This window comes from Mastomys coucha, unplaced genomic scaffold (genome assembly GCF_008632895.1).
Source record: "Mastomys coucha isolate ucsf_1 unplaced genomic scaffold, UCSF_Mcou_1 pScaffold5, whole genome shotgun sequence".
In the NCBI taxonomy this organism is placed as follows: Eukaryota; Metazoa; Chordata; class Mammalia; order Rodentia; family Muridae; genus Mastomys; species Mastomys coucha.
In genome coordinates this window covers 73,720,955-73,745,374 of record NW_022196911.1, presented here as the reverse complement: position 1 = coordinate 73,745,374, position 24,420 = coordinate 73,720,955, and the positions used below count along the sequence as shown (strand labels likewise).

The window sequence follows — 24,420 nt, the reverse complement described above, 5'->3', positions numbered from 1 at the left end:
TCCTTGTGGTCTTTCTACTTAAGACTTTGTAATAGGACAAGGACCTTAAGACAGTGCTACTGCTCACATGTGGCTTAAAAAAAGAACATTCCAGGCTGGTCTTGGTGACACACAGTTGTCATTCTCAGAACTGTAGAGGGAGAAGAGAGATCAGTGGTTCAAGGCCAGGCTTGGCAATATGAGTCCAAGGTCATTCTGGACTACTGGAGACCCTGGCTCCAGAAAATAAAACCACACAAGAGAGTATTCTAGTGAACAAAGAGAAGTTATGTCATTGTGTATGACATAGTTTCCGAGTATCTCTTCTGCCACATACTCCAGTGACCTCAATAGTGAGACCCACCCGACCAGCTTGACGGGAAGGAGGCATGGACTATCTCTACTTGGAAGGATGTCAAAGCCTCATGGTAAAAAGAACATGTGGGCCAGAGGATATTGTTGCCACTATCTTTGGAAAATGCAATCTGCCACATACATTTTCATTTATCTATTGGTCATTCTGTGTGCCCTGCCTGTCACTTGCTTTTATTTTTTTTGTATGTAGGGTATATATTTATTAACAGTGAAAGAACATTTATCCAAATATGTTTATCAATTATGTTCATTTGTCTACTGAGTTATCATTTACCTCTTAAATTTATTATTACTATTATTGTTATTATTATTATTATTATTTTGTTTTTTTTGAGACAGGGTTTGTTTGCATAGCCCTGGCTGTCCTGGACTCACTCTGTAGACCAGGCAGTGGTGGCATTCTAGGACAGCCAGGGCTATGCAGACAAACCCTGTCTTGAAAAACCAAAAAAAAAAAAAAAAAAAGACCAAAATGTTATGCTATTATTTCTAATTTGTAAGTGCTCATTTTTTTTTTTTATCCAAAATGTGTTTATTGGAAGGTTCCCACTCATCTTCAATGGGGGCTGTCAGTGCTGCTTCCTCCTGAAGGAGTATCCTTTTGTCAGCCTCGCTTTTCCACCTGTAGGCTGACAGAGGACAGCGGAGCAGCCAGCACACAAGACTACCGTTTGTGTATGGCTAAAGGCCATGGTGATTTCATAGCCTCTGGGCATTTCATGTCCATAAAGTAGGAATTGGGGCTCTGCACCAGGTGCTTTTTCTTGTGTTTGCTCTTCTTCTCTTTTGGAAAGGGATGAAGGAGATCCTTTGCAAGAGGTGTGTTCTCCTAGGGAGGTTGAAACCGCCGGAGAAGCATAAGTGCTGATTTCTATATTCCCCCCTTTTTTTGAGCTAGAATGTTTGGGAATTTAATCTAGTGCCTTGGCGTGTTAGGCAATCACTCTGTCACTGAACTTTAGCCTTTCCCCCCTCCCTTTCTTTCATTTTGAGACTGGCCTTTCATTTATTCCAGACTGGCCTCAACTTAACTATGTAGCTGAGAACGACTGATCTTTTTGCCTCGACCTTCCAAGTCTGGGATTACAGGCCTGCACCATTACTAAAGGCTTATGAATTGCTGGAGGTTTATGAATGCCCAGGGCACTGTGCATGGTAGGCAAGCACCTTATTAACTGAATTACTTCTCCAGCCGTTTTTCTGAAACAGGGTGTCATTTTGTAGCCCAGGCTGGCTCTGGATTTGCATTGATCCTCCTGCTTGTGCCTCCTCAGGCTTCTGATTTCAGGTATGTTTCACTGCACTAGATGTAGGCTCTGAGACATAGGCATAATACTTTTGGGGTGTATTTGCCTCATTTTTACTATTTTTTTAGATGTATGAGTATTTTGCTTACATGAATGTCTGTGTACTGCATGCATGCCTAGTGCCCATGGAGGTAGGAAGACATCTGATTCTCTAGTACTAGAGTTGTAGATGTTTTAAAGTCACCATGTAGGTAAATTTCACCCAGTACTGTGCAAGAACAAATGCTCTTAGCCACTGAGCCATTCCTCCTGCCCTGAATCCTTTGAGTTTCTTTTGATGACTACAGTTGCTTTGGTGGTCTAATATGTCAATTTATTTCATTCTTCTCTTTAGACAGTGTTTAATTCTGTAGCGGAGTCTGGCTTTGAACTTGTAAAAATCTTCTTGGCTCTACCTTGAGTTCTGAGATCACAGGCTTATTAACTATCTTTCTTTTCTTTTCTTTTTTCTTTCTTTTTTTTTTTTTTTTTTTTTTTTGGTATTTTTGAGACAGGGTTTCTCTGTGTACCCCTAGCTGTCCTGGAACTCACCCTGTAGACCAGGCTTGCCTCGAACTTAGAAATCCACCTGCCTCTGCCTCCCAAGTGCTGGGATTAAAGGTGTGAGCCACCACCGCCTGGCTAACTGTTTTTCTTTTTAGACAGCTCAGGCTGGCTATGTAGCTGGTTATGACCTTTAACTCCTAATCCTCCTGCCTTTACTTCTCGACCGCTATTATAGATCTGTGCTGTCAAGCCTATTTTAGTATTTTAGGCAGGATCTCATTGTGTAGCCTTGGCTGGCCTGAACTTGCTATGTAGACCAGCCTAGTTTTGAACTAAGATCCATATGTAGTTGTATCTATGGACAGGCAGAGAACAATTTTATGGAGTCAGTTCTCTTCTTTCACCTTTATGCAGGCCCCTGGATCGGAACTTTGATAGTCAGGATTTTATGAAAGCACTTTTATCAGGAGCCACCTCACCAGCTCCATGTGCACACGTGTGCTATATCTGTGTGTGTGATGTGTGTGCAGGTGCATGCACCTCTATCACTCTGCCTTGTTCCTTTGAGAGTTCTTTTTTGGCTAGGCTGACTGTCCGCACTCCCCAGCAATCTTATCTCTGCCCTAGTTTACACTGCATTCCAGGTGTGTGTGGCAACACTATTTTTTATGTGGGTGCTGGGGATGTGAAGTCAGGTCTCAAAGCAAACCTCTCACAGATTACAAGAATACTGAGGCCTTCAAGACTAAGTTGTTTACCAACAACAGAACTAAAATTTAAGTTAGAATACAGGCAGCCCCATCAGAGTTTGTGCTCTTAAGTCTGAGAACTGGGTTGCACTGCTGAGCAGACTCGGGACTGGCAGAGGACCTGTTACCCACTCTGTATCCTCTGCCCCTGTACCCTTGCCTCAGTGCCAAGGTCAGTCTCTACTGAGGGAAAGGCCGGTGTACTGATGCCTCCCAGTGGCTAGGGTAGGAAAGAGCAACCCTGATGCTGAAGTGCTTATGTGATTGGCTCTTGGTCCCTACTTTCTCTCCTCACAGAACATACAATGAAAGGTGTGGATATAAGAGATTTTTATTTTCACCAGAGGGGGACAGGCAGTGGGGTAGTGCAACATCCAAATCCCAGACCAGACATGCAGCATTCACATGCAGAACAGCTACACAGGCTGGGGCAGGGCCAGGGGTGGGGACTGGGCCCATGGGACACCCTTGCACCCCTACTAGGATAGCTGGACATTGGCCTCTTCTGCTACCAGTGGTGCAGGTGCAAAGGTATAGAATATTTAGCTGCTTCCCATGGCTAGAACCCCATTATGCTGGCCAAAAAGAAAATGGCATTAAGGGAGTGAGGTTTGGCCAGTCTGCAGCACTTGATTCTCTTAGGGTTGGCAAAGCCTTACCCCCTGGGAGAGCTCCATGCACTAGCAGGAAGAAGTCCTATAAACCTTACTTGTCCCCAGCAGAGCTAGACATTGACCTCAGAAAGACTTAGTGGGATCAGACTAAGACCCACCCACCGGTCAAGGACAAGCCAATGGAAGGGATGTCCCTGAGCACAAGCAGGGCCTCCTAAGGCAGTAGTAAATTGAGGAAGCTGCTAGAGACAGGAGGCCTTGCTTCTGTGCCTCTGTGGTGCAGGGGACAGGGGCAGGTGCGACAGCAGGCCTGGGCCTCGGTGTGTGAAGGGCATTACTGTAGGGCCAACAAACCGTGGCCACTCAGGCCTCAAAGGGCAAGAGTGTGTGGGTTGTGGGCTTCCCGCAACAGCGTTTAGCGCTTGGAGATTCAGACCAGGAGAGAGGAGAGTGGTGTCCTACCTAGAACCCTCGTACCCTTGCTGGGCTCTGCCAGGGCCAGGGAGGACAGACAGATACATGTAGAACTTGAAGGCACCAGGATTCTGAGGAACAGCGGGGCCACTCCTCACAGACAGACAGTGATTATTATAAACAACTTCAACTTCAGTTAAAGTAGATGATGTGTGTGTGAAGTTGGGAAGAAAGGAGAGAGAAACAGATAGCCAGAGGAAGAGGCACATATGGCAGATGAGGAGACAGGCTGGATGAAAGTGGCAGTTAATGTGGGAGTGTGGAAGAGAGGAGGGAAAGGCGGACAGGAGAGAAGGGAAGGTAGCCAGAGATGGCCTGAACTCGCAGCACTTCTGGTCCCTACAAAATAAGGCACCAGAGTCAGAAATGTTCTCGCTGTTCCTGTGACGTTAAAACAGGCGCTGGAAGGGCAGGCAGCTGCTGGAGGCCGCGGTGTGCAGGAACCTCACACCTGTGCACCAGTAGCATTCTTGATTAGGGGTATCTGCAAGGAGGAAAGAGGGTGAGGGCTACTGCCCTGAAGCCACCAGCCTCTCCAGTCTAGGCTGTCTAGGGTTTCCCACCGCCGCTAGGAAGGTACATACCTTTGAGAGGTCCACACCGGTGAGAGCGTGCACAGAGGCAGGCAGTTCTGCTAGCAGCCGGTTCACTTCTGATGTCACCTTACTGTTGTCTCCACTGAGAACCACAATCTCGTCGACTTTACTCAGGGGCGCGGAGATCTTGGCAGCAATCTAGGAGATGGGGAGTTTGAAGGGTTTAGTGAGTGACTCTGCTTACCTGTCCATCCCACTTCTCCTCTACTCCATGTCCCACACACCCAAAGCAACGTGGGCAGTAAGGGATGGCTGCAGACAGCCTGGGTGTGCAGGAAGGATCCTGCCTACCTGCAGGGTGTTTTCCTCACACCCTCGAGCTGAGTGTGGAAGTTATGTACTGGGCACAGAGAGATCCTGGCACTTGCCATTGGTCAAGCAAGGAGACTCTGTATGCAAGCTTGGGTGGGAAGGAACCTCACCTGGGGCAGGGCCTCCAGCACCAAGGCCATCTTGGCTGCATCTCCATACTTCTGGTAGGCCTCAGCCTTAAGCTTCATCCGCTCAGCCTCTGCCTTGCCCATTGCCTCAATGACTGCTGCCTCTGCCTCCCCGATTTTGCGAATCTTCTCAGCTTCTGCTTGTGCCAAGAGGACTTGTTTCACCCTGAGGGAGCCCAGGACACGCAGATCAGTTAAGAGATGCTGGGGCCTTGAAATTTTACCTGGGGCCCAGCACACCCTCCGACTCCCTGTTCTGATGGCTGTTAAGGATGGGAGACATTTGAAGGTGACGCCCCGTCCTGCTAGCTCTTGAGGTACACAAGCCACTAGTTCCCAACACCAAGTGGGAGGGGTCTAGCTACAAGGCCCCCTGTGCTAAGCACTATCCCAAGGAACCCTGGATTCTTAACTTGTTGAACCTCCCAGACAACATGCCTGGGAGCTTATCTGCTTTGCAGAAAGGATCAAGGGGATAACATAGCTTCCAAGCTGTGGTTGGGAAGTGGTGAGCTCTTGTGACAGAGGCCTGACCAGCCTGCCTCCTGGGCCCAGGCTCTCACTTTTCACCCTCAGCGATCTGCTGGATGCGGTGGGCCTCGGCCTCTGCAGGACGGCGCACAGTGGCGATGAGCTCCTTGTCGGTGCGGAGGATCTCCTGCGCCTCCACGGCGATCTGCTTCTTGCGCTGTACTACCTCAATCTCAATCTCTTCCTGCCGGATCTTCTGCTGCTCTCGGGCCCCTTGTAGCTCATAGGCCAACTGGGCCTCAGCTGTCTGGAGCAGGAGGATTGGTATGTGAGAGGGCAGTCAGCACACCCTGAGCCCTATGCCTGGGGACCTCTGGCTTCTTACCTTGATGTTGACCTCCTCACTAAAGGCTGACTTTTGCAGCTCAAAGGCTCTCTTGGAGTCAGCAATCTTGGTGTCTGCCATGAACTTCACATCTAGCATCTCCTTCTTGCACTCAGCTTCCTGGGGATAGCAAGGGTACAGTGAGGATTAGCTGAGGGACTATAGGCCCATCAACCCTGAGCTCCCTGCCCTCAGGCATGAAGGTGAAATGCTGCATACCCGGATGCCTGCGTCCCGTTCTGCCTCTGCCACACCAATGTCTGCATCTCTCTGCACCACAGCGGTCTGTGTCTTGCCCAGGGAGCTCAGATAGTCTACTTTGTCATAAACATCCTAAGGAAGGAAGGGGGGGGCGTTCTGTCCTAAGTATAAAGAGTGTCCCCCTACCTGGTACCCATCCTCCAGGCACACACAGGGTCAACCCTCTGCCTCCACCTCACCTTGATGGTGAAGCTGAGGATCTCGATGCCCATGCGGCCAACATCAGGGGCAGCCACTTCCCGAACCAGCTTGGCAAACTGGTCTCGGTCCTGATAAATCTGCTCCACAGTCAGAGTCCCTGAGGGACAGAAGGATCATAAGCCAGTCTCCAGAGGACCAGCCAGCTAAGAAAGGGAGGAAGCATCTGAGGGCAAGCCTGGGTGCACACAAGGGCCAAGCAGTCTGAGCTGGATCTTCCCGGGCTTCCTTTTCAAGTATTTAGCCCTAAGTTTCCTAGAGCTGAATGTGCAAGTATGCCCCGAGCAGTACCAGACACCTGGCGGTCAGGCATCTGCCACTTCAACGCCCACTTTATCCAGGTCTCACTTAAAAGAACTCTCAAAAAATGTATTTATTTCTATGTGCATTTAATTTAAAATTTAAATAATTTATTTACTTTTATTTTATGTGCATTGATGTTTTGCTTGCACCAGGTAGTTTATGTCTGTGTGAGGGTGTCAGACTCCCTGGAACTGGAGTTGCAGACAGCTGTGAGCTGCCATGTGAGTGCTGGGAACTGAATTCAGACCTCCTAGAGGAGCAGCCAAGCACTCTTAATCACTGAGCTATCTTTCTAGCTCCTAAAATTTTCATTAATATTATTTTTTTGTATGTTTGTATGTGTAGGTGCATATGTGTGTGTACAGGTGCCTAAAAAGGCAAGAGGTCAACCCTGAGTGTTATCCCTCAGGCACACACAGTCTACCTTGTTTTTTGAGATAGGTTCTCAAAAAGTCACTATAAAGTGACTACTGTTCTTAAGAAAGAGTTTTTACATGTAGCTCCATCTGCCCTGCAACTTGCTCTGTTGAGGAAGCTGACCTCAACTTCACAGAGATCCACCCGCATCTGCCTCCCAACTGCTGAGACTGAAGGTGTGCACCACCACTCCTAGCATGTAGTGCTGGCTCTTTTTTATTTTTATTTTTCGAGACAGGGTTTCTCTGTGTAGCCCTGGCTGTCCTGGAACTCACTCTGTAGACCAAGCTGGCCTCGAACTTAGAAATCCACTTGCCTCTGCCTCCCAAGTGCTGGGATTAAAGGCATGTGCCACCACTGCCCAGCATGCTGGCTCTTTTTAAATACTTGGGTTCTGGGGCTGGAGAAACGGTTCAGAGGTTAAAAGCATTGGCTGCTCTTCCAGAGGTCCTGAGTTAATTCTCAGCACCCACATGGGGATTCACAACCATCTGTAATGGGAACTAATGCCCGCTTTTGGTGTGCATGAAGACAGAGCACTCACACACATAAAATACATAAACAAATAAATCTTAAAAAAAACCTGGGGTTCTAAGGATGGAACTTGGGGTCGTCTTGCTTGTAGGCAAGCACTTTACCATCAGAGCTATTTCTCTAAGCCTACTTTTCTCTTTCTCTTCCTTCCTTCCTTCCTTCCTTCCTTCCTTCCTTCCTTCCTTCCTTCCTTTCTTCCTTTTCTTCTAGCACTGGGGATCAAACTCAGGGCCTTTTGCATTCTAAGCTTTATCACTGAACTATACCTTTAGTCCACTTTGAGTTTTGAAATTAAAAACTAAAAAAAATGTTTTAGCTCAAACCTGGGAGGGACAGGCTCCCGGCCCAGCCATGCACATGTTCCTGGCCCTGGCTCAGAGTCTGGGCAGGGCCTCACCAAGGATGGAGCGTAGATGTCCCTCCAGGGTCTGCAGCACGACGTTCTTAATGTCCTGTACGTTCTTGCCCAGGAACTGTTCACAGGCTACAGCCAGGAGCTCCTTCTCTGTCATGATCTTCACCTGCCAGGACACAGAGACACCTGAGCCAGCTGAAAGGCAGATAGAGGCCCCAGCCCCTGAGATGCAGAGGCTGCAAGTCTTGTCTACCCCTACTCAGATTTGTTGGCCCTGGAGCTGCAGCACAGGGAACCCCTACACCGAAGATGCTATCTTCACTGGTCCTGATTCCCATACACTTGGGGCGCCATCTTCCTACCCCTCCAGCCCACCGCCCCCACACTAGCCAGCCTTTCCTGCCTTCCTACAGAGGGGAGACCCTCAGGCTTAGGGGCAGAGGATATGAAAACAACACAGACAGGCAAATGGAGTTGCAGAGAGTAGACAGGGCAGGAGACAATATGTAACCCACAGTGTCTCTGTTTCTGCAGGTGTTCTGTCAACTCCCTTGTCAGAGACAATAACAGGTAGAGAACCTCACTGCCCTGTAAAGTTGAGGTGGGTTAGGGTAGGACACTCCTCCCAGGCCCCATCTGAGGGAGAGGAGCTGCAGCCTCTGACTCCTAAAATGCTTAGAGGAGGCCAAACTGTCTCTGCCTCACAGAAGCTCTTCCTCTGGGCCACCCAGGGAACAAGAGAGGCCCGAACCCTGCGGTCTGTTGTGTCCAATGCCTGTAAAAAATGAGTGTGGGTTAGTGAGACAGGAGCCCTCAACACCGGTTTTGTCTTGAGAGGGCCACTGAGGAGAGAAAGTGTCTGTTAGTTCTGCTGGGTAGCCAAAGGGCCAAGTGGGCATGTTCCAATGATGATGATCCTGTTGTAGAGGTGACAGGAGTTTTGGAGAGAGACATCCCCTGGCTGGTGTCCTCTCCTCCCCCCAAACCCCAATATGGGGACGAGGCACCGCAATGGACATGCGTGGGGCTGCCGAGTTACTATACCTGGGCGACACCCGTCACAGTTAAAGCTACCCCCTCGGCCGTCTCTACGTCCTCACAGCGGGGCTGCAACGTCATAATCTCTAAGGAAATCCTGCCAAGAAATGCAAAACAGGGGCATGGGTCTGGGGGCCCAGGGCTTGGGGTGTGGAAGAGTCCAGTACCTCACTGCCCCAGCTGGGACAGGCCAAAGGTCATGTATAGAGGAGTCTTCAGAGGTATGTAGCTGGCCATGTGTGCAAAGATCATGAGGGAGGGCAGGGTAGGAGCAGGTGGCTGTAGGGGAAGCAGGAAAGGGGTGGCATATGTGTGCATATGTTTTCTGTTCATCATCCTGGCTTGAACCGTGAGTAAAACAAGCAAGAGGTTGTGGTGGTGCTCTGGGGCCAATTGGGACAGGGAAAGCCTAGGCTATAGCAGTGTACATGTGTCCTGGGACTCCAACTGTCATGGAGAGTGTGCATGGGTGTTATCTGAGTGTTGTCCAGGGGTCCCTACTTACTCCCTGGATACTCAATACCCCTGGGAGGCTATCTAGAAAGTTCTGCTTATTGGGTAGGGTATGCCCATTGCTAGGCCAATATATAAATACCCCCACACTTGCCCCTGGTTAGAGACGCTGTCTGGTCTCTTTCCCTCAGTGGGGGCTATGACTTGAAGAACACCCTTTGGTATTGGGCCTAGGCAGGTCACATGGGAAGTGCAGGCTGGGGGTTACACTAGCATATCAATTCTAGGAAGAGCTGTTGTGTACCAACAACCTGACTACTCACTGTTTACCAACGCTTGAAAGGTCCCTGGGCATTGTCAGGATTCAGGAATAGGAATGGTATAGGAGGCAATGCGGTGCTGAGGGAAGGCCAGGGGTGAGGGGGTGCTCCTTCCTACTGGTGGGCTAGGTAAGGAAGGGATGCTGGAGTTTTGCCTGAGAAGGCTGCAGGGCAATTAGTGTTGAGGGAAAGGAAGGGAAAGGTATTGTTTAAAGCTCTCCAGCCTGGGGAGGTGCTAGCCACAGCTGGTAGGGGCTTCTGATATCAGAGAGCTGACACACGAAGTGAGGACACTGGGAATCTGCACATTACAGAGAAAGCTCTCGGAACTGCTCAGCAATCTAGCTAAGAACTCACCAGCTACGGATGCATGATACCCACTGGGTGACCTGGCAGAACTTTCAGAATCCATCCCTTGAATGTTCTCTACTCGTAGTCTTAAGGGGCAGTGGCAAGGAATCTGGAGAATCTGCCTGAATCTACCCTGGTACCCAGAGCAGCAGAGAGGAGGGAGGGAAGGAGAGAGGGAGGCACACTCTCAGGAGGAGAGTCCATCCAGCTTCTGCCTGCCAGGCCCCAGGGGGCAGGAAGAGAAAGTTAGACATAGAGGAGGAAGCAGGTGAGTTATTACCTGTGCAACCCCTGTTACGAATAGCGGGACCCCCTCCGACGTCTCAATATTCTCACAGCGACACAGGATGGTCATAACCTCCAGAGACAGTCTGAGGAGCAGCCAGGGCACAGGGAAAGGTAGGGACAGGAAGGGTGGGAAGGGACACAGTAAACACACATACTGGTTACCAGATAAGCACTGATGCCTGATATACTGGGGCATGGTGTGGTGCTCTCAATAGTTCCACCCACCCAGGCCAGCACAATCTAAGGCTGTAAGAGAACACAGGTACCCCTTGCTGGCCTGAGGCTTCATAGCCTCTTGTCTCTAGTCCTCTCCAAGGAGAAGCTGCTGGGCTGGGGGAGAAGTCTGTTAGTGTCCAGAGCCAGGGCCAGAGGTCAGGAGCTTATGTAGTGGGCACCCAGGTTGCAAGAGTGTCATTTTTCCAAGACATTCCTGCTATAATCTGGGGAATTTAGCCTTATCTCCACCCTCCTAACACAGGAAAACCTGTTTCCAGAAATTATGATGAGGTCGCCACTCTGGGAATTAATAAGCCATAGCAAGCAAATACTTCATCATATTTGGGGTATGGACCCTCAAGATTGGGGTTAATATCACTAAAAAACCAATTTAGATCCAGGAAACCCCAAAGAAAGTTTGGGATGTCTGACTGGGAAAGGGGATCAAAGAAGGCTGGGAAAGAGAGAGTACTTATGTCAGAACAGTCACAGGGGTGGGCCTGGGATTCCAAAGTTGGCCACGGACAAAGAAAAGAGTACTAGTTAAGAAAACAAGCTATGTTGGTGGTCCAGGCCTTTAATCCCAGCCCTCAGGAGGCAGGCGGATTTATGAGTTGGAGGTTAGCATGATCTACAGAGTGAGTTCAAGGACAGCCAGGGCCACACAGAGGAAATCCTGTCTCATGATGGTTGGGGGAACCAACCAACCAACCAACCAAAAACTAAAACAAGCAAGAAAAGAAGGTGCCCGGAGGCTGTTGCTCACTCCAGCTATGAGCATATGTACAGGGCAGTGGTTTAGGCAGAGGAAGGCCATAGATAGTGTGAATGGGTTCCTTAAACCCAAGGAAGAGAAAGCAGAGGCTGAGAGCAATGGGGCAGAAGCAGGTGGATGGGACAGGAAGGCTGGTGAGGAACAGGCAACACAGAACTCCCACCTTATTGGTGGGATAGGCTGTGTTCACAGCTGTAGCCTGGGGCTCCAGCTATGCAAAAGTTGCCTTCATCTGATCTCTTCCCACTGGCACCCCTAGGCCTAAGAGTACTTTTTACATTTTTATTTTCAGTGCTGGTAATGGAACCCAGGGCCTTGCACATGCTGGACAAATACTAAACCACTTCACCCCAGTTTGACCTGGCTCAGACAGGAACCCACCAGAGCTTTCTTCTGGGAAAGGAGAGAAGGGAGCAGGAGGGAGGGAGGGAGGGAGGAGAACAGGGAAGAAGGGAGGCTGCAGCTCAGAGGCCAGAAGGGAAAGAATTACTAGGAAAAGGGGAAAGCGCTGCTCACATAAGGGCCTCAGGAATGCTGAGGGTGTTGCAGCAAAGAAAAGCAAGAGGATTCTCTCAGCCTCGGGGAAGAATGGCTGACACCATAGCCAGGTGACATACACCGTGGCTGTGGAAAGTTCTTCAAGGCGAGGCTGAGTTAGATGTTTGATTCTCTTCTCTGTTTTTGAAGATTTTTAAAATTTATTATTATGTGTATAAGTGTCTGCCTGAAAGTATGATTGTGTACCATGTGTATGCCTGGTTCCTGAGGAGGTGAGAAGAGCGCATCAGACAGACCCCTGGGGCTGGAGTTACGGACAGTTGTGAAATGCTATGAACTTGGGTCTTCTGCAAGAGCAACAAGTGCTCTTTACCACTGTGTCAACCTCCATCCTCCTCCCCTGCTTTCTGAGAGAGTCTATAGCATAGCCTGCCAGTGGAGAACTCTCTGTAGCCCAATTCTACAACAAACTTTAGACCTAGCCTCTTGAATACGCCACTATGCTAGGCTTGGGAAGTAAAGGTGCCAAGCTATGGACATGTCCCATACATGGGCTAGGGGCAGGGGAAAGTTGCAGGTGAAGACTGTTCCCCTGGAGAGAGCATGCTGAGCCTAAGGGCAGCCTCGATTCTAGAATAAGGTGTGAACCCCTCAGCTTTCACTCCCTACCTGTCAGGGAGGCCCAGTCTTCCTGTCTTGGAGCTCCCTGGGGCAAGAACTAGGAGTGGGAGACATGAGACGTAGAGGACAGGAGACAGGACCATTGTCCTAACAATGGCTACCCACACAGTACCTATTTCTGGACAAGTCCAGCTGTCTGGGCCTGGTTTGTGGGTTCTTTGGAAGCTGATCCTGTGTCTTCTGGCAGGCTAGGTGGCAGGTGTGACATGTTGATTATGACATTGTTGGCCTTGGGACACAAGAGTCTGGCAGCATCCCTTAGGTGAGAAAGTTAGAGTGAAAGGAGAAGACAGGAGAGTGGAGGGGGTTCCTGGGAATCAGTGATTGTCACGCTTCTCATTCCTCAGCCTTAGGATGCCCCAGACACCAAAGACCTCAAGCGCCAGCAACTTCATGCAGACATGGGGTTCTCTCTGCTGACTGGTGGGATCTGGGTGGAGGGGATTTCTGCTGGAATTTCTATTGCTACCCCCTTGGGATACCAGCCCTATATTTCACTATGAGGAAGGGTGATACTGACACATTGGTGGCTGGAATGCCTCTGAACTGTAGGTATTGGAGCAGGGGAGATGGTACCTGGCCTTGTGCTGAGCTCTGGAGGCACCAGCAGGGTGAGCTAGAAGTAGGCACTCTGGAAGCTGAAACTTCTCTGCCTTTATTAGGTAGACTTTCCATACTGACTTAGGATTCCAAACTGTCTTGGCAGGTCCCAACAGGAATTTCTTACACCCCTACACCCTGCTCTAACCCACCATTACAGATCACATCTGACTATATGTCCATTCTGACTCTTGCCCTTGCCAGAATTGTCTCAAGGCTTGTATAGGAGAGGATGTATGTAGATTCTGCCTGATGTTTTCTCCCTCTATATACTTCTTTCAAATAGTATATAATTAAGACTTTTGTGTGAGCCGGGCAGTGGTGGCACACACCTTTAATCCCAGCACTTGGGAGGCAGAGGCAGGCGGATTTCTGAGTTCGAGGCCAGCCTAGTCTACAGAGTGAGTTCCAGGACAGCCAGGGTGATCCAGAAAAACCCTGTCTTGAAAAACAACAACAACAAAAAGACTTTTATGTGTGTATTTTTTGAGACAAGGTCTCAAACAGCCCAGGTTGGTCTCAAACTAGCTGAGGCTGGCCTTGAACTCCTGATTCCCCTGCCTTCACTTTCCAAGTGCTTAGGATTACAAGCATATGCCAGCAAGTCTGGTATAACTAAGACGTTTTGAGTCAGTGTCTTTCGGTGTGTGCCAACCAGAACTGGAGCCACGTAGCTTAGGCTGGTGTTTTGTTTACAGGAACCCTCCACCTCAGCCCTCCTGAATGCTGGGACTGTAGACATAAGCCTGGGAAGATTTCCTGAGGCACTGAGCTAGAACACAGAAACAAAGACTCTGCCTGGGTATGACTCTGCAGTCTTTGGGACAGAAGCAGGACTACTTCCAATGGGAAAGAACACTCAGTCAAAGAGGGACTTGGGTTGGGGGCTGGGGGAGTTTTGTTGGTTGGTTTTTGTCAACCTGACACAAACCTAGACATATCTGGAAACTGAGAAAATGCTTTCATAGACTGGCCTATGCAGGAGAGCTCAGCTCTGCATCAGTTCCTGCCTTCAGCTTCCTGCCCTGATTTCTTCAGTGATGGAATCTGACCTGAAAGTTGTAAGCAGAAAGACTTTCTGTCCTCTCTAAGTTGCTCTTGGTCATGGTGTTTTTCTATTACCACAAAAACCCAACTAAGACAGACCCACAGGACAGATCTTCCTGATGTGTGCTCCCTGTATCTCTGAGCACGCCATTTATGTTTCTGTGTCTCCTCGTGGGGGCCTTCTCTTACCAGACGGAGGGTGGGGTGGGGGATGGGAGATGCTCAATCTGGCTATGTGATGAAGGGAACGGGCCCACTAGAATCTCCTCTTTCTTGTCCACCAGGATGAAAGATTCCAAAGCCCCTAGACCCTTACCTCTGAGTGTCCGAGATACACCACCAGGCCCAAGCCCAGCCGCCAAACACATACTGTTTGTAGTCAGAACCACAACAGCCCCCTGGGAAGCAAAGGAAATCACTGTTGGTCAGTCAGTTCTTGGGGCTACCTGCCCTCCATCTCCTAATAACAACTTTGACCCATTTTACATATTAAAAATTGTGTTTAAATTACATTTCTTTGTGTGTGTGCATGAATGTGTGCCATAGCCTGTGTGTGGAAGTCAGAGGAAAGTTTGTAGAGGCTAGTTCTACCATGTGGGTTCTGGGGATCTAACTCAGGCTATCAGGCTTGGTGGCAAGCACCTTTATCTACTCACTGAGTTGGACTGTCTTGGGAATATGACCTTGAAAAGTTCAGGCTGGCCTTGAACTCTCAATGATCTTCTTGCCCTAGCCTCCTGAAGGATGAGTTATATATATAAAACATCAGGCCTGTCTTTCTGTTTTTTAATTTTGAAACTAGGGCTCACTATGTAGCTCAGGCTATCCTAACCTTCCTGCTTCTGCCTTCCCAGTACTGAGGTTACAAGTCTGTATGCCACTGCACCAGTTTAACTCTGGCCTCTACTTGCTGTGAAGTTTGAATGCCACTTACTGTTGGTTGCCAGGTGCTAAGATTACGTATAGATGCAAGGCAAGTTCTCCCTGTCCTCAGGGATTTAGAACCTAGTTTTTAAGACAGGCAATTTGCAGCAGGGCATGGTGGTGTATACCCTGTTTCAAAAGCGAAAACAAAATGGGAAAAAACCTAAAAGGACCCAGCTTTGATTCCCAGCACCTACATGTTAGCTCATAATCACCAGTGACTCCAATACTATGAGAGCCACTGCTCTCTTCTGGCACCAGACTCAAACATGATACACACGTATATACATGCAGGCAAAACATCCATACATAAAAAATAAAAATTTTAAAACCTCACAGGAGGTGAGACATGGAAGAAGTATATCCTGGGAGGATCATATCAGGAGGCTCAGTCCCCACTGTGGACCAGATGGAGGAGTGGCTCTCTGGGGTGTGGGTGTAGGTGGGGAAGTCTTAGGAGTCCTGCAACAGCCTTACAGTGCTTGACAGATGCATCTCAGTGAGGCTGGTATTCTACTCCCAAAGCCTAGAGCGTTCAGAACCACCTTGCGAGGCCTCAGAACCAAGGCTTGCTCGTGGAACGAGGGGACAAAAAGGAGGCCTCAGAAGGAAGTGGTTCCTGGAAACTGGCTGTGGCCATGCTTAGCATGTTCTCTGTTTAGAAATGAAAAGCTTCAGGGGCTGGAGGGATGGCTCAGTGGTTAAGAGCACTGTTGCTCTTCCAGAGGTCCTGAGTTCAATCCCCAGCAACTACATGGTGGCTCACAGCCATTTATAGTGTAATCTAGATCTTATGCCCTCTTCTGGCATATAGGAGTCCACGCAGATAGGGCACTTATATACATAAAATAAATAAATAAATCTTAAAAAAAAAAAAAAAAAGAAAAAAATCAACTGCTGAAAATTCTCGTGGTGAATTCCCATCATACATCAAGTTCAGACAATGTTAGTAAAGGCGTTAACTACCATGCAGAGATGCACAGAAAATTACGAATAAGAGGAAACATTTGGAGTTAAAGAAACTGGGTTTTCATGAAAGCTTTACGATTGCCTCCCGAGGGCAAGGGTCTAGGTAGTTTTTTTTTTTTTTTTTTTTTTTTTTTTTTTTTTGCAACTGGGTTTTAGTGTCTCTGGGGATCTGTCTAATCAGCACCATAAACGTTACCACTAACTATAAGCCAGAACAGAAAGAGAGATGGCTCTGCTCAAGGAGGAAGATACTGAGGTCAGGAAAACAGAGTTCATATTCCTTGTAGTAACCCAGGCAAGGCACATGGCTGATACAAATAAGTAACTTCTGGTGCAGGATTTTTTTGTTTGTTTGTTTTGTTTTTTTTTCGAGACAGGGTTTCTCTGTATAGCCCTGGCTCTCCTGGAACTCACTCTGTAGACCAGGCTGGCCTCGAACTCAGAAATCCACCTGCCTCTGCCTCCCAAGTGCTGGGATTAAAGGTGTGTGCCACCACTGCCCTGCGGATTTTTTGTTTTTAAAGACAAGAGTCCCATTATGATAGCCCTGGCTGGCCTGGAACTCACAGAGCCTGCCTACCTCTACCTACCAAGTTCTGGAATTAAGAAAGATGATTAGTCTTTCTTTGCTTCTTTTTAGCTATAGTATTGAACCTGGAGTTCTACGTGTCAGTTAACCACTCTACTATAGCCTCAGTTTCTGGAGAATTCTTACTCAAGAAAACTTTCTACATAGGTGGAAATATTATCTATGGTACACAAAATGGTAACCACTAGCCACATGTTGTTGACCACCTTAAACATGGCTTACATGAATCTTTTTCTTTTCACCATGAACATGAGCTATATATATCTCCACTACCCTTGTACATTTGTATGTGTTTGTGTGCTTGTCTGTGTGTACACTACTACACCTAGTTTATGCAGTGCTGTGGGCTTGTGCACACTAGGCATGCATTCTAATCCCCAGCTCCAGGGTTTGGTTTGTGTACTGGCTGGTTTTGTGTGTCAACTTGACACAAGCTGGAGTTATCACGGAGAAAGGAGCTTCAGTTGAGGAATGCCTCCATGAGATCCAACTGTAAGGCATTTTCTCAATTAGTGACCAAGGGTGGGAAGGCCCATTGTGGGTAGTGCCATCCATAGGCTGGTAATCTTGGGTTCTATAAGAAAGCAAGCTGAGGGCTGGAGAGATGGTTCAGTGGTTAAGAGCACTGACTGCTCTTCCAAAGATCCTGAGTTCAAGTCCCAGCAACCCCATAGTGGCTCACAACCATCTGCAGTGGGGTCTGATGTTCTCTTCTGGTGTGTCTGAAGACAACTACAGTGTACTCACATAAAATAAAATAAATTAAAAAAAAAAAAAGCAAGCTATGCAAGCCAGTAACATCCCTCCATGGTCTCTGGCATTAGTTCCTGCTTCCTGACCTGCTTGAGTTCCAGTCCTGACTTCCTTTGGTGATGAACAGCAACATGGAAGTGTAAGCTAAATAAACCTGTTCCTCCCCAACTTGTTTCTTGGTCATGATGTTTGTACAGGAATAGAAACCCTGACTAAGACAGTTTAGTCTGGTTTGGTTTTACGCAAGGTTTTATTATACAGACCACCTGTTTGTTCTGTAACTTACTATTGTAGACCTCAGGCTGGCCTCAACTCAGAGACCTAAAAGTGTGCACCAATATATCCAGCTTTTCCCCCAAGATTTATTTTTATTCATGTGTATTGCGCATGTGAGGGCAGGCATCCACAGAGACCAGAGTCTCTCATATCCTTGAGAACTGGAGTGACAGGCAGTTGTGAGCTGCCTTCAATGGGTGCTGGGAACCAAACTCTGGTTCCCTTTAGGAACAAAAAGTGCTGTTAACCACAGAACCATCTCTCCATCACCCACAACCCACTGCCCTTTTTTCTTTTTCTTTTTTTTTGAGATAGGATTTCACTCTTCAGCTCTGTCTGGCCTTGATCTCATAGCCAGCACTAACTCTGTTTTTCTGGAGTGGAAACATCTATCCATGGGGCTGCTTTCCAAGGTAAGCTCTCAGGAGCGTCTCTGCTCTGGGAGGTGTTGTAAGAGAGGCCTCTGAGGACAGGCAGTCACTTTGAAACCCAAACCATCTTGGGATCAAATGAAATTGGAAGAGGGCCAAAAAAATCACAACTCCTGTATCTTCTCTGTTTCAGGTCAGGGTTGGTGCATGGCTGCCTTTGACAAAGCACTCTCAAATACACGGTGGGAATGGGGGACCAAATGGGACAGGCTGGTGGATGTGTGTCCCTTACCTTTCACTCAGTCTCTGACCTTGGGAACAGCCTGTCACAGTTCATGCTTGGCTGTAGCCAAGGGCAACATGCCAGGTTCCCAGAAGCAGTAACAGGAAGCTGGGGTCTGGCAGGCTGCCACTGCTCTCAGCAGCCTCTTCCCCAGAAAGGGATCTCCCAACTTTCAGATTAGTCTTAGCCAGAGGGAGCACCACTGTGTGTGTACCCTTGTCCACGCAGGCACAGGTGGAGGCCAGAGACTGACTCTGGAACCTTTCCTCAACAATTTCACCTTTGTTTTTGTTTTGTTTTGAGACTCTTTCACTGAAACTGAAGCTCTATATGATAGCTAGACTGGCCACTGAGAGCTCCACATCCTCCTGTCAGCACTCAGTTTTCACACGGATCTGGGGGGGGGGGCAAGAAATGTACACACTGGGCCATCTCTGCAGCCTGTTTTTTTTTTTTTTTTGTTTTTTTGTTTTGTTTTGTTTTGTTTTGTTTTCGAGACAGGGTTTCTCTGTGTGTCCCTGGCTGTCCTGGAACTCACTCTGTAGACCAGGCTGGCCTTGAATTTAGATATCCACCTGCCTCTGCCTCTGCCTCTGCCAAGTGCTGGGATTAAAGGTGTGCACCACCACTGCCCGGTTTCCTTTTTTTCTTCTACTTTTTCTTCTCTCTCTCTCTCTTTCTTTCTTTCTTTTTAAACAGGGTCTTGCTATGTGATTCTAACTGGCCTAGGACTCATAGTGAGCCTATTGTGTCTGTCTTCTCAGTGTTGAGATTATAGGTATGAAACACCATGCCCAGTTAATGAATACTTTTAATATTCCAGTTGTATCTAAGGATTCATTATAAAAATGTCTACAAATGAATCAATTCAAATATCCAAGAGAAAAAATTATAAAAGGTAACATTTAAGGCAGGATTTTATGGTGCCTAGTTTTACTTTGCATTTGTTGTTGTTGTTTTGTTTTGTTTTTTGAGATAGGGTTTCTCTGTGTAGCCCTGGCTGTCCTGGACTCACTCTGTAGACCAGGCTAGCCTAGAACTCAGAAATCCACTTACCTCTGCCTCCCAAGTGCTGGGATTAAAGATGTGCACCACCACTGCCCGGCTTGTTGTTTTTTGTGACAGGGTTTCTCTATGTAACAAGCTTTGTATGTCCTGGATTCACTTTGGAGACCAGTCTGGCCCCAAACTCAGAGATCTGCTTGCCTCTACCTTCCAAGTGCTGGGATTAAAAGTGTGTGTCATCACACCTGGCTTTTTTTTGGGGGGGGGGGGTTGGGTTTCTTTGGACTTTTTAAAAAAATGTATTTTATGTGTGTGGGTATTTTGCCTGCATGTTTGGACTTAATATGTAGCTGAGGATGACTCTGAACTTAATTCTTCTATCTCCACCTCACAAGTGTTGGGAATCAAACCCAGGGCTTTGCATTCTAGGCCAGCAGTCTATCAATGGTGCCATATCTCTGGCATTGTACTTTTTTACTAATATATTAATATGGGAGCTGAAGAGATGATCCGGTAATCAAGAGCACTGTTGCTCTTACAGAGGACCTGGGTTCAGTTCCCAGCACCCATAGTAAGGTGCTTACTAGTTCCAGAGGATCTGATGCCCTCTGTGGTTTCCTTGGGCACTGCACTCATGTGGTACACAGACATACACATAAAAAAAGATTTGCCTGCCTTTAATCCCAGCCTTTGGGAGGCAGAGGCAGGTGTATCTCTGAGTTCTAGTAAGGACAGCTAGGGCTACACTATCTCTATCTCAAAGTAAAAAACAAAGCAAACAAACAATTAGTGGTAGATATAATTACTGGCTTAATTTACAAAGAAATAAGTACAAATGACTTTTTTTTTTTTTTTTTTTTGAGACAGGGTTTCTCTGTATAGCCTTGGCTGTCCTGGAACTCACTCTGTAGACCAGGCTGGCCTCAAGCTCAGAAATCCGCCTGCCTCTGCCTCTCAAGTGCTGGGATTAAAGGCGTGCGCCACCACTACCTGGCCACAAATGACTTTTTAAGGGGCCTGAAACTGTGGAGTGTTTGGGAAATATCTACTAGTAGTATCTTGGCTTGTAGGTGACAAAAATAACTTAAAAATATTAACTTGCAGTTATGACTAGTGAAAATAAAATGTGTTCCCCCTTTCCAAATGAAAAAGTTTTCCTTTTATTTTTTTCCCTAAGCTGTTGACTTATACCTGTGACCTAGCACTTAAGAGGCAGGTGGATCTCTGTGAGTAGGAGGCCAACCTGGTCTACAGATGAGACCCTGCCTCAAACAAACAAACCCCCAAACTTTCCTTTGTTCTCTCTGTTCCTCTTGTCTCAGCCTACTCCATGCTGAGCCTAGTTAGGTATTTGAATATTAGTGCTAAGACTTAACTCTTTTTTTTTTTTTTTAAGATTTATTTATTGTTATATGTAAGTACACTGTAGCTGTCTTCAGACACATCAGAAGAGGGCACCAGATCCCATTATGGATGGTTGTGAGCCACCATGTAGTTGCTGGGATTTGAACTTAAGACCTTTGGAAGAGCAGTTAGTGCTCTTAACCATTGAGCCATCTCTCCAGCCCTTAAAATGTTTTCTTATTTTTCTTCCTTCCTTTCTTTTTTCCCCCAAAACAGGTTTTTCTATGTATCCCTGGCTGTCCTCAACTCCCTCTATAGACCAGTCCAGCCTTGAACTCACAGAGATCCACCTTCCTCTACCTCCCAAGTGCTGGAATTAAAGGTGTGCACAACCACTACCCAGCATTTAAAATGTTTATTATAGCCGGGCAGTGGTGGTGCACCCCTTTAATCCCAGCACTTGGGAGGCAGAAGCAGTCGGATTTCTGAGTTCGAGGCCAGCTTGGTTTACAGAGTGAGTTCCAGGACAGCTAGGGCTATACAGAGAAACCCTGTCTTGAAAAACAAAAACAAACAAAACATTTTTTATGAGTGCTAGGCTGCATGCACATCTGCATGCCATAAGAAGGCATCAGATCCCTTTTATAGATGGTTGTGAGCCACCACGTATGTGCTGGGAATTGAACTCAAGACCTCTGGAAGAGCAGACAGTGCTCTTAACCACTGAGACATCTCTCCAACCCCCTAAAATATTTTTAAGGTGGAATAATAATTTTTTTTTGAGACAAGGTCTCATGTTGCCTGTCTATCCTCCAGTTCTCTAAGCAGATGAGACTGACATTGAACTTCTGATTCTCCTGCTCCCTTCCCCAAAACCAAGTGCTGGGAGTAGAGACATGTTCTGGCCTTGTGCCACCCATACTCTACCAATTAAACTCCATTCCCAGTCCTAAGATGAAATTTCTAAAAGTAGGAAAAGAGAATAGTTTTGTGTTCTAGAATGGAGGAGGGAGGGTGGACAACAGCACAGGAATTAACAGCTTCCTCTGGAAACAGAGCTGAGTGCCTCTGGAATAACTGCAGCTCCAAGGGACACACAGACCAGTGCGGGCAGCTGCTCTGCTCTGTTCTTCTGGGAATCTAGTCAAGCGAGGGAACTGTACCTCACACCATCGCAAATTCCACGGCGCTCTTATGTTAGGCGTTACTTCTCCCTAGTCCTCACATCCCATGCCCATCGATTCTTAGCACAACTCCCTTTCTCCATAGCTGATAACAGCTTCCAATCCACCTATGCATTGGCTCTGGAGACAGGTACAGAGCCACCCATCCCAGAGCTGCCTCTCACCCTGTAGTTCCCAGACTTTCCACAGGCCAGAACTCAAGCTTTGGTCTCCTCAGCCTAGCGTCTGGGCTTCCTGAACCACAACAGGAGAAAGTGCAATGCAGATTCTGATATGTTTATCTTTGAGATTTTTTTTTTATTTTGTTTTATTCGGTGTGGCTTTTTGCCTGTATGTATGTCTGAGCACCACATGTATACAGTGCCCAAGGAATGGAGAAGAGGGGATGTGACTGGGGACTGGAGTTAGCTGTTAGCTGTCCTGTAGGTGCTGGAAATTGAAGGAGGGCCCTCTCCAAGAGCAGTGAGTACTCTTAACTGTGCCATTTCTCTAGCCTCAGATTTTGATTTATTAATTTAAAAAAAATTTTTTTTCTTTGGACAAGGTGTCTATACATAGCCCTGACTGTCCCGGAACTCTCAAAGATCTGTCTGACTCTGCCTTCCTTGGGGGCTGGGATTAAAGGCATGTGTGACCACACCCAGTGGGAAAAAATTGTTTATTTTGTGTGTGTGTATGTACATGCGTGTGTAGACCTCTTGCATTAGTTTGTTCTTTTCCTCCAACATATGAGTCCTGGGGATTATACTTGGATCATACAGCTTGGTGGCAGTCTCCTTTGCCTGCTGAGCCTTCTACTTAGTCCCAGATTCTGATGTCTAAAATCTCCCTATGCCTGAGGAGTGTGGCACACTGACTGACTAGCACCAGTTGAGTCCCCAGGGTTTGGTTCCCATAAGCACACTCGCACAAAATCAAGCTGGGTGTGGTGGTGTATGCCTGTAATATCGTCAGTGGAGAGGCAGGGGCAGGGGCAGGAAGATCCCTACAAGTTCCAAGCCAACCTTGTTTACATAGTTCCAGCCAGGGGCACCAAGCCAAATATCTCTTTCAAAGCAAACATGGGTTGTTCAACGGTTAAGAGCACATATTGCTCTTTCAGAAGACCCAAGTTCAGTTCCTAGTGCTCATGTCAAATGGCTCACAACCATCAGTAACTCCAGCTCCAGGGAGATTCAACACCTGCGGGGCCTTTTCAGGCACTTGTACACACCTGTGCATATCCACAGACAGACAGACAGACAGACAGACAGGCAGGCAGACAGGCAGGTGCACACACACACACACACACACACGACTTAAAAAAATTAACCTAAAAAGAAAAACCTCAAACAAAAAACAAAACTACCCCCTAATGCTCCAGCAAAACAAACTGAAAACTCAAGCCTACTCAAACCATTATGCGGCTCCAAAAGCCATCGTTAGGTATGGATGAGGAGGGAGACAAGACTGGGCTTTAGGATGCCAAAAGTGCATTCCCTTCTGACTCCAACCAAGACTTGAGGTCTTCAACGAGATGTGGTATCGTGTATTTCTCTCACTTTAGTAGGGTCCTGGTTAGGGACTGTGAGGATGTCTCAGTAAAGGGATTGCTTCTGAGATTCAAACAATGGTGAAAGCTATGTTTGGGGCCCAGTGGATTTATTACATCTCCCCAAGAATGGCATCTATAAGCCTTGGCTCCGGGCTTCTACGTCTCTCTCCCTTTGGCAGCCAGCCTAACGAATTCTGCATACAGGCTGAAAATCAGTGCTGATGCTGCGAAGAGATTAACAGCTGCGAGCTTGCATGCAACAGGGTCCTTGGTGGCTTTGAACTACCCAAATACACTACCTAAATACATATCAGCTTTAAGGCATCCAATCCTACAGTCCCCCAGTCCTATCCAACCCCATCCAGAGCGTGCTGCATTTTGTAATCTAGAGCGGTACAGGCCAGAACCGGGTTACCCAACTGTAGAGGCCGCACCCGCGTTTGCAGGGCGTGTGATGGCAGTTAATTCCTGGCAAGCCCCAGCCTGCTCGGAATTAACGGGTCTGCCTCACCCGGAAAAGAGGGACCCGTGCCTCAGGCCCCTCCCGGTCAGGCACCTGCCTTAACTGCGAGTCCACACACAGGAACCCACAAACGTTAGAAGACCCTAAACCCACCGTGAAGCAGAGGGAGGGTCGAGCGCCTGAGGCCGTGCTGTGGGAGGGAGGACTGCTCTCCGGGGCTGGCTCAGGTGAGTCCGAGGGACCCGCACCCCATGCCGGCCCTTTCCCACCCCACCCCTCGCCTTTCCCTCACCTGAGACCACCAGTGCCTCGTTGGGGCCCACCGTGTGGCAATTGCCCATGGCGCCGGGGGCAGGCGAGCAGGCCTTGGGCGAGCAGCGACCAGGAGGGCTGTGGCGGGTCCGCAGCACTGGCCGCGCCCAACCTATCCCGCTTCCCCGAGCCCCGCCCGCCTGCGCCCCTCTGCGGCCGCGGCCCCGCCGGAAGTGTAGCGGCGGAGGGCGGGGCCGGTATG

The 24,420-nt window shown here is 48.0% G+C and overlaps 1 protein-coding gene and 1 pseudogene across 4 annotated transcripts; both read right to left on the bottom strand.

Moving 5' to 3' along the window:
• Positions 1–923: 923 nt before the first annotated feature.
• Positions 924–3,573, bottom strand: LOC116078704 (annotated as a pseudogene).
• Flot2 (flotillin 2) lies at positions 3,210–24,390 on the bottom strand. 4 transcript variants are annotated; one of them, XM_031351929.1, is made up of 12 exons: positions 24,199–24,380; positions 14,528–14,609; positions 10,387–10,477; positions 8,989–9,079; positions 7,987–8,110; positions 6,317–6,435; positions 6,096–6,209; positions 5,877–5,996; positions 5,584–5,798; positions 5,003–5,186; positions 4,569–4,718; positions 3,210–4,468 (listed from the first exon to the last, which is right to left on the bottom strand). In XM_031351929.1, exons 4-12 carry the CDS (start codon positions 9,061–9,063, stop codon positions 4,430–4,432), a joined length of 1,140 nt encoding a protein of 379 aa, XP_031207789.1. In that variant the 5' UTR covers positions 9,064–9,079; positions 10,387–10,477; positions 14,528–14,609; positions 24,199–24,380; the 3' UTR covers positions 3,210–4,429. The 4 variants fall into 4 exon arrangements, with proteins under 4 accessions (XP_031207789.1, XP_031207790.1, XP_031207788.1 ...); XM_031351930.1 differs by lacking the exon at positions 10,387–10,477 and adding an exon at positions 10,557–10,640 and having other exon boundaries at positions 24,199–24,376; XM_031351928.1 differs by lacking the exon at positions 8,989–9,079 and having other exon boundaries at positions 24,199–24,390.
• Positions 24,391–24,420: the final 30 nt, after the last annotated feature.

Coding starts and splice junctions, on each gene's coding strand:
- Flot2 (XM_031351930.1), bottom strand. CDS start 24,247: ATGGGCAATTGCCACACGGTGGGCCCCAACGAGGCACTGGTGGTCTCA. Junction 9,080..10,556: donor CAGGCATCAGTGCTTATCTG/GTAACCAGTATG, acceptor ATTTCTTGGCAG/GATTTCCTTAGAGATTATGA. Junction 6,210..6,316: donor TCCTCAGCTTCACCATCAAG/GTGAGGTGGAGG, acceptor TTCCTTCCTTAG/GATGTTTATGACAAAGTAGA.